The sequence below is a fragment of the Symphalangus syndactylus genome, chromosome 14 (genome assembly GCF_028878055.3).
Source record: "Symphalangus syndactylus isolate Jambi chromosome 14, NHGRI_mSymSyn1-v2.1_pri, whole genome shotgun sequence".
In the NCBI taxonomy this organism is placed as follows: domain Eukaryota; kingdom Metazoa; phylum Chordata; class Mammalia; order Primates; family Hylobatidae; genus Symphalangus; species Symphalangus syndactylus.
The window spans coordinates 9,814,548-9,823,456 of NC_072436.2; the positions used below are offsets into that span (position 1 = coordinate 9,814,548).

The 8,909-nt window shown below is 60.8% G+C and overlaps 1 protein-coding gene across 4 annotated transcripts in view; it reads left to right on the forward strand.

The window, feature by feature from the left end:
• Window positions 1-8,659, forward strand: part of RHBDF2 (rhomboid 5 homolog 2) — a 30,875-nt gene extending 22,216 nt beyond the window's left edge. For all 4 annotated transcript variants that reach the window (XM_055242108.2, XM_055242109.2, XM_055242107.2 and 1 more), the window contains exons 5-19: window positions 267-462; window positions 535-738; window positions 1,756-1,884; window positions 2,252-2,370; window positions 2,526-2,720; window positions 4,402-4,513; window positions 4,740-4,814; window positions 5,015-5,176; window positions 5,421-5,530; window positions 5,661-5,724; window positions 5,825-5,919; window positions 6,238-6,313; window positions 6,460-6,560; window positions 6,726-6,879; window positions 7,513-8,659. In XM_055242108.2, coding sequence (XP_055098083.1) covers window positions 267-462; window positions 535-738; window positions 1,756-1,884; window positions 2,252-2,370; window positions 2,526-2,720; window positions 4,402-4,513; window positions 4,740-4,814; window positions 5,015-5,176; window positions 5,421-5,530; window positions 5,661-5,724; window positions 5,825-5,919; window positions 6,238-6,313; window positions 6,460-6,560; window positions 6,726-6,879; window positions 7,513-7,932 — 2,212 coding nt within the window. In that variant the 3' untranslated portion in view covers window positions 7,933-8,659. The remainder of the gene's footprint in view (window positions 1-266; window positions 463-534; window positions 739-1,755; window positions 1,885-2,251; window positions 2,371-2,525; window positions 2,721-4,401; window positions 4,514-4,739; window positions 4,815-5,014; window positions 5,177-5,420; window positions 5,531-5,660; window positions 5,725-5,824; window positions 5,920-6,237; window positions 6,314-6,459; window positions 6,561-6,725; window positions 6,880-7,512) is intronic.
• The last annotated feature ends 250 nt before the right edge of the window (window positions 8,660-8,909 follow it).

Sequence of the window (8,909 nt, forward strand, 5' to 3'; positions counted from 1 at the left end):
GTCACGGTATGGAGGCTGGGGGGCTTCGAGGAACTGGGTGGATCAGTGTGGGGGTGCCTGGGGCCCAAGCCTGGCTCCTCATGCTCCAGTCATCCCCTGCTTCTACTCATCTGGTCACTGGGCTCCAGCCAGGGGCCTCACAGGCAGATCCACGCCCCACCTCCCTGCAGTCACGCGGGCACACACATGCCATCACCCCTTCCACACACTCAGGTGCACAGGAGTAGATAAGCGTATGCCCACCTTTCCCTTGTCTGCTTCCGCAGGGGCGCAGCCCAGTGGTTTGGAGTCAGTGGCGACTGGGAGGGGCAGCGGCAGCACTGGCAGCGCCGCAGCCTGCACCACTGCAGCGTGCGCTACGGCCGCCTGAAGGCCTCGTGCCAGCGTGACCTAGAGCTCCCCAGCCAGGAGGCACCGTCCTTCCAGGGCACTGAGTCCCCAAAGCCCTGCAAGATGCCCAAGGTGGGATCCATGGGGAAAGGGGGCAGGGGTGGGGACCCTAGTGGCTCTGCTTACCGCCTCCCTCCCTTCCAGATTGTGGATCCGCTGGCCCGGGGCCGGGCCTTCCGCCACCCAGAGGAGATGGACAGGCCCCACGCCCCGCACCCACCGCTGACCCCCGGAGTCCTGTCCCTCACCTCCTTCACCAGTGTCCGCTCTGGCTACTCCCATCTGCCGCGCCGCAAGAGAATGTCTGTGGCCCACATGAGCTTTCAAGCTGCTGCTGCCCTCCTCAAGGTGCAGGGCTCCCTCCTGCAGGGCCCCCACCTCTGCCCGGCCTCCCTTCCTTGCCCCTCCCTTCCACTCCTCATAGTAGCATCCCCTAAAGCTCACCTGGGCATCTGCCTACGGTGCCAAGGACAGTGGATGTGCTGGGATCTCTGGGCAAAGAGGGACCCTGAAGCCCAGCACCCAGGCATCCGTCCTTGTGTCTTAAATCTCATGTGACCCCCTGCCAAGTTTAGGAACCTGGTCTCTGTGCTGACTCTTAAGCTGGGGAAGTGGGAAGTGAGATGCATACTTGCTCCTCAGCCACCCGGGTTCTCCGAGTCCCTGTTACGTGCTGGGCACCGGGTGCAGAGCCATCGCCATCCTGGCTGAGCTCGCAGCCCAGGGTGAGGGTCACGATTCAGGGTGGTCAGTTTAGGAGAGCGGTTGTTATCAGGGAAGACATTGAGTTAAGCCCAGAAAACACAAGGAGATGTTCGCTAGGGAAGGAAGGGAACAGCATTCTCAGCAGAGGGAATGGCCTATGCAAGGGCCAGGAGCCCAGAGGAAGTACAGTGCTTTGAGGGAGCAGCAGGTGGTTTGATGTGGTTTTAGTGAGGGGTGGTTATGGGAGCTGTGACAGGAGATGGGATCAGAAAGGTGGGCAGGGCCTGGTATTCCATGCCAAGAAACAGGACAGGGAGACATGGCCCAAGCCTCGGGAGTGAGGGTATAGAATGTGGGTTGCTTTGAGTGTTAGGGTACCAACAGCCCAAGGCAGAGGGGCAGCAGGGACCAAGGGAAAGGTGACTCCAAACGGTGCCAAAAGTGGTGTGCCAGCGGAAGCTGGTGCCTCATTTCCTGGCCTTCCAGTCTCAGGAACTCCTCTTGCCCGTTCAGCTTGCAGAACCTCCATGCTTTGGGCAGGATCCCTCCTGCCAAGGCACTGCCTGAAGGTGGATGGGCTTGATGATTCCTTCGGTGTTGGGGCTGGGGGCTAGGTGGCCAGGCTCTGGTCCTGATGGCTGTGCCTCTGTCCATGCACAGGGGCGCTCGGTGCTGGGTGCCACTGGACAGCGATGCCGGGTGATCAAGCGCAGCTTTGCCTTCCCGAGCTTCCTGGAGGAGGATGTGGTCGATGGGGCAGACACGTTTGACTCCTCGTTTTTTAGTAAGGCAAGCATGGGGTGTGGGCCCTCGGTGACAGCAGGGGTGGGGTGGGGTGGCCTGGGAGCTGGGTGAGGTGACCTTGGCCTTGATCATGTTCAGGAACCCCTGAGCGACCCAGAGGCCCACTGGTAGGATGTGGCATGTTCCTGTGTGGAGCTGCTGGGCCCCCATCTTTCTGTTGGGTAGGGCGAAGACCTGCGGTGGGGCACAGTGCCACCCGGGAAAGTCACCATTGGGGCTGACGGGCATGTGGCTTCCCGTTTCATTGTGAAGAGCCCGTCTGTTCAGCTGCGTCCTGCCCTTGAATTGAGGTGCTGGGGCTCAGTGTTTGGGACAGACTCCTTACACTGTATTTTCATGTCCCCCACCCCAGGAAGAAATGAGCTCCATGCCTGATGATGTCTTTGAGTCCCCCCCACTCTCTGCCAGCTACTTCCGAGGGATCCCACACTCAGCCTCCCCTGTCTCCCCCGATGGGGTGCAAATCCCTCTGTGAGTGCTGGGGCAGAGTCCCTCCTCCAGGCCAGCCATCAGCCTGGGGGCATCCCCAGACCTCACCCTGGCCCCCAAGCCCCTTCTGAGCACCCTGGTGGGGTCTGGGAGTATTTTGGTGGGGGAATCAGGCTGAAAGCCACCATCCCCACCAGGAAGGAGTGTGGCCGAGCCCCAGTCCCCGGGCCCCGGCGTGGCAAGCGCATTGCCTCCAAGGTGAAGCACTTTGCCTTTGATCGGAAGAAGCGGCACTACGGCCTCGGCGTGGTGGGCAACTGGCTGAACCGCAGCTACCGCCGCAGCATCAGCAGCACCGTACAGCGGCAGCTGGACAGCTTCGACAGCCACCGGTGAGGTGTCGCCCTGGAGCCTCCAGGAGGGCCTGGAAGCTTCCAAATTCCTCTGGGCCCTCCTGAAGCGCCCCCGTACTCATTCAGCAAGTGTTTCATGAGCATCTCCTGCGGATCAGGAGCGTAGTGACAAGCTCGAAGGCGCACCCTGTCCCAAGGGTTGTGCACATGACCTGGGAAGGGCCAGGGGTGCTTCCTGCCTCTCTTCCACCCCGTGCTTTCTGAGCCTGGTCCTCAGCCTCGCTCCCAGACAACAGTCAGTCAGCAAATGTTGATTGAGTGTCACTGCCTGCAGGCCCTAAAATGGAGCCCCCAGAGGGTGGAGCAGGGAGGGCAGGGTGGGTCAGAGGCCAGTTAGAAGCTGGGGCCAGGGCTGGGCACCGTGGCTCACACTTGTAATTATAGCACTTTGGGAGGCTGAGTCAGGAGGATTGCTTGAGCCTAGGAGTTTGAGACCAGCCTGGGCAACATAGTGAGACCCCACCTCTACTTTAAAAGAAGAAGCTGGGGCTGGGAGGGAGGGGACTCTGGGAGAGGCTGTGCAGAGCCCTTGGGGAAGAACAGGGCATCTGATTTGCAGCAGCCCGATAAACACTGGGCCCAAATTAGAAAATAAGCAAGCAGGGCGCAGTGGCTCACGCCTGTAATCCCGGCACTTTCTGAGGCCAAGGCAGGCAGATCACCTGAGGTCCGGAGTTCAAGACCAGCCTGGCCAACATGGTGAAACCCCATCTCTACTAAAAATACAAAAAATTAGCCAGGTGTGGTGGCACGTGCCTATAATCCCAGCTACTCGGGAGGCTTGAGGCAGGAGAATCACTTGAACCTGGGAGGCAGAGGTTGCAGTGAGCCAAGATAGCACCATTGCACTCCAGCCTGGGCAACAAGAACAAAATTCCATCTAAAAAAAAAAAAGAAAAAAGAAAAAGAAAATAACAAGCAATGGCCAGGCCCGGTGGCTCACACCTGTAATCCCAGCACTTTGGGAGGCCTAGGTGGGCAGATCACCTGAGGTCAGGAGTTCGAGACCAGCCTGGCCAACACAGTGAAAACCGGTCTCTACTAAAAAGACAAACAAAATTAGCTGGGTATGGTGGGCGCTTGTAATGCCAGCCATGAGGGAGGCTGAGGCAGGAGAATCGCTTGAACCTGGGGGCGAAGGTTGCAGTGAGCTGAGATCGCACGACTGCATTCCAGCCTAGGTGACAGAGCGAGACTCTGTCTCAAATAAAAAAAGAAAGAAAAGAACAAGCAATGATAGGTGTGTTGGGTGTCCTGGAGGAGGATAGAGAGGGAGAGTGAACAGCTGGTGGGGAGGGGTGCAGTCAGGACAAACTGTGGTGTCATGTGCAAAGGCCCTGGGGCTGGAAGGGCAAAGTGCATCCCAGGAAATGCAGGCAAAGAGGCCAGGGAGGTGGTCGATCAGGCAAAACTTTGCAGCCAGCAAGAGGGGGTGATTTTGGAATTTGTCCCAAGGCCAGTGAAAAGCTATCAAAGGGTTTTAAGCCAGGAGAGAGATGCTTGGAGGCTCATCTTAAAAGTTCCTCTGGTTTGAGATGAGTTGACGGGGCAGAGCAGGGAGCCCAGGCGAGCCATGCGACCGGGCCAGGGTGGCCCTGTGGCCGGGACTGGGGGTTGGGATAAGAGCTCAGTTCAGCTGACCCGAGGCATCTCTGCACAGGCCCTACTTCACCTACTGGCTGACCTTTGTCCATATCATCATCACGCTGCTGGTGATTTGCACGTATGGCATCGCACCCGTGGGCTTTGCCCAGCACGTCACCACCCAGCTGGTGAGTCAGGTCGGGCTCCATGCTGGGGGTCCCAGCCTCCCCTAGGAGGCCTCAGCGTCGTGGGTACCTAATCCCTCCCACCGCAACAATCTGGCCCCAGCACGGCAGTGCTCACCATAGCCTGGCCCCTTCCTGGAGGCTCTATCCTGGGGACAGCTGCCCCAGCCCCCCATGCCCAGGGCCCACAACTGTTCTGACGCCTTCCTCTGCGCTACCTCCACGACAGGTGCTGCGGAACAAAGGTGTGTACGAGAGCGTGAAGTACATCCAGCAGGAGAACTTCTGGATCGGCCCCAGCTCGGTGAGGGCCCAGGCTGGGGGACATCATCTGAACCAGGAGTCCCTGTGCCCCGTCACCCCCAGCTGGGCAGGTGGGCTCCTCACCCACCCGCAGGCCCCTCATCACGGGGAGACTCTGCGGGGCAGAGGTGGAGTGATGGACCCCTCCCAGGTCTGGGGCTCAAACTCACTCTCTGCTTCCCCTCCCTTTCCCTTCCCCAGATTGACCTGATCCACCTGGGGGCCAAGTTCTCGCCCTGCATCCGGAAGGACCGGCAGATCGAACAGCTGGTGCTGCGGGAGCGAGACCTGGAGCGGGACTCAGGCTGCTGTGTCCAGAATGACCACTCCGGCTGCATCCAGACCCAGCAGAAGGACTGCTCGGTGGGGGCAGGCCCTCCCTCCTACCCCTGCCAGACCCTGGTCCCGGACTAGCTCCACTTGCCCTGGCCTGGGGGACAGGCCCTTCAAGGGCAGTGACCACGTTCCCTCCTCCCCGCCCCACCCTTCCCAGACCCCCGTAGATGAGACTGAGCCCTGGGGAGATGGGAAAAGCTTCTGTCCTCGCCCACTCCAGTGGGGGTGACCTGGCCCCGGCATGACCGACTAGCCTTCTTCCGCCCTCCAGGAGACTTTGGCCACTTTTGTCAAGTGGCAGGATGACACTGGGCCCCCCATGGACAAGTCTGATCTGGGCCAGAAGCGGACTTCGGGGGCTGTCTGCCACCAGGACCCCAGGTAGGGCCTGGAGCCTCTGCTGGGCCTCAGGGTCAGGCATAGCCACGCCATCTGAGCCACCCACAGGGACATGGGTAGGTGGACGTGGCAGGCTGGGTGTGCCACAGCCCAATCTGAACCCTGTCTCCAGGACCTGCGAGGAGCCAGCCTCCAGCGGTGCCCACATCTGGCCCGATGACATCACTAAGTGGCCGGTGAGTGAGTGTCCCCGGCGGGGAGTGGTCTGGGAAGGTTAGGGACGGGGGACCTGCCTGCCACACAGCCCACTTCCCTGCCGGTGCCCCCTCCTGGCAGATCTGCACAGAGCAGGCCAGGAGCAACCACACGGGCTTCCTGCACATGGACTGCGAGATCAAGGGCCGCCCCTGCTGCATCGGCACCAAGGGCAGGTGAGCAAGCTGGGCCCTGGCCTCAGCCATCCTGCTGCCCCCCGAGCTGCGGCTTCCTGTGGGCCCACGGCTTCTCCACTGTCACCACTCACAGCCGCTGGGCCAATGCCCTCCAATAACTGTCCTTCCCTCCCCTGCTCTGGGGCTACCCGTGGTGCGAGCTGGAGGAAGGAAACTTGCTCCAGAGTCAAAGAGTCTGGATGCGGCATCCCCCTTCCTGCCAGGGATGCCTGCTGTAGCCAGGTGCTGGGCTCTGGGCAAGGTGGGCAGTGGTTATTCGGCGCCCTGATGTCCCCTCTTGCCTCACCACCCCCTTAGCTGTGAGATCACCACCCGGGAATACTGTGAGTTCATGCATGGCTACTTCCATGAGGAAGCGACGCTGTGCTCCCAGGTGAGGCGAGGCAGGCCTGGGGTAGTGGAGGAGAGAACGCTGGGCATGGCAGCCTGCTGGGGCCAGGGCTCACACACTCCCTCCCATGTCGGGGCCTCAGACTCAGCCTGCTTCTGGGGCGCTGAGCACCATACGCCCACTCCCAGGTGCACTGCTTGGACAAGGTGTGTGGGCTGCTGCCCTTCCTCAACCCTGAGGTCCCAGATCAGTTCTACAGGCTCTGGCTGTCTCTCTTCCTACACGCTGGGTAAGAGGCTCCTCACTGCCCCCGAACCTGACCCCTGTGACGGCCACCCAGCCCGACCCCTGGGGAAAGGTTCCCGGGCCAGGGCATGGCCGGCCCAACCTGCCGAAGCCTACTGCTCCTGAAGTGCCTGGCTGAAGGCCGCTGCCTGGTGTGTCCCTCCCCCAGCGTGGTGCACTGCCTCGTGTCTGTGGTCTTTCAAATGACCATCCTGAGGGACCTGGAGAAGCTGGCCGGCTGGCACCGTATCGCCATCATCTTCATCCTCAGTGGCATCACAGGCAACCTCGCCAGCACCATCTTCCTCCCATACCGGGCAGAGGTAAGGATGTGGAGGACGGGACCCTTCCGCACGTAGGGGGCCAGCCCTGCTGCTCCTGTTCCACCCACCTGGGGTCTGCCAGAGGGACACAGGGCCCCCCCCAGTGCTGGGCTCCACAGCGGGTGGACAGCTAATCTGGGGGCTTACTGGCTGGTCTCTTAATCCCGGCGAGAGGGAACAGTGATGCTCTTGAGTCACCCTGTCCCTCTGCCACCTCATTTATCTTCCTAACCATGCCCACTGCCTGACAGTATGCTAGCTATCTGTAGGTCGAGTGGTAGGAAATGACCTCCGTGCGCCGTCAGCAGTCTGATCAGTTCCACCTGATTGATCTAGTTTGATCAGTGTCCGTCCTCTCCCCGCCGTGTGCAGCCTGGAAAAGGCTTGTCTGTCTTGCTTATTGCTATGGACCCACACCAGGCACATACACAGTAGGTGCTCAGTGTTTGCTGAAAGAATGGGCAGAGCAGGCCCAGCTTTGGTCCAGCAGCTCCAGCCGACCCCCCACCCCTCAGCCTCGGGGGTCCCCGTGCCTGCCGGGGAGGAGCTGATCGATGGGATGACCCAGGGTGCAGGCCCGGCCTAGGCCGCCCACCCGACGCCTGAAGCTGCGTCTCCCCTGCCCCACCCCAGGTGGGCCCAGCCGGCTCACAGTTCGGCCTCCTTGCCTGCCTCTTCGTGGAGCTCTTCCAGAGCTGGCCGCTGCTGGAGAGGCCCTGGAAGGCCTTCCTCAACCTCTCTGCCATCGTGCTCTTCCTGTTCATCTGCGGCCTCCTGCCCTGGATCGACAACATCGCCCACATCTTCGGCTTCCTCAGTGGCCTGCTGCTGGCCTTCGCCTTCCTGCCCTACATCACCTTCGGCACCAGCGACAAGTACCGCAAGCGGGCACTCATCCTGGTGTCACTGCTGGCCTTTGCCGGCCTCTTCGCCGCCCTCGTGCTCTGGCTGTACATCTACCCCATTAACTGGCCCTGGATCGAGCACCTCACCTGCTTCCCCTTCACCAGCCGCTTCTGCGAGAAGTATGAGCTGGACCAGGTGCTGCACTGACCGCCGGGCCACGCGGCTGCCCCTCAGCACTGCTGGAACAGGGTCTGCCTGCGAGGGCTGCCCTCTGCAGAGCGCTCTGTGTGCCAGAGACCCAAGACAGGGCCCGGGCTCTGGACCTGGGTCCCCCCTGCCAGGTGAGGCTGACTCTGCGTGAGATGGTTGGTTAAGGCGGGGATTTTTGGGGGCGTGAGGCCTGTGTGATCCTGGCCCAAGCTCGGGCACACCCAAGGCACCTGCTTCTCTGAGCCTTGGGTCTCAGGTCCTAATATCCCGCTCCTGGCTGGGACCATCTCCTGGGGCAGGGTCCTTTTCTTCCCAGGGTCCTCAGCGCTGCCTCTGCTGGTGCCTTCTCCCCCACTACTACTGGAGCGTGCCCTTACTGGGGATGTGGCTGTGCCCTCAGTTGCCCCCAGGCCTGGGTGCCCACCATGCCCCTTCCTGTTTCTCCTCCTACCTCTGCCCTGTGAGCCCATCCATAAGGCTCTCAGATGGGACTTTGTGGGAAAGGCTTTGGCCATGGTCTGGGGGCACAGAACAAGCGGGGAGACACAAGCAGACCTCAGGTAGAATGAAACTGGGCGGAGCCACCCCAGGGGGTGCTCCCAGGGGGTGCTTGAGGCGCATCAGGCCCGTTTTTTACCAGTTTATATCACGGTCTTCATTTTTAAAAGTAACGCTAACTTTGTACGGATGACGTCTCATGGATTAAATAATATTCTTTACGGCAGTATATTGTCTTTAACGGAGACCTCAGGTAGCATGAAACTGGGATTTGGGGGTGAGGGTGAGGGGTCAGCCATCAGCCGCTCAGAGACAGCAGTTTGGCCCGGTGGACAGCGGAAAACTTGTGGAGCATCTTGGGGATTTAGATGGGCCAAAAAGCAGATTGGGGTCACGTGGGAGACCCCAGGGGTCCACTTGGGAGGGCTGGGTTGAATCCTTAGGCCCCTGGGGTTCCCACCCCCACCTGCTCTGCC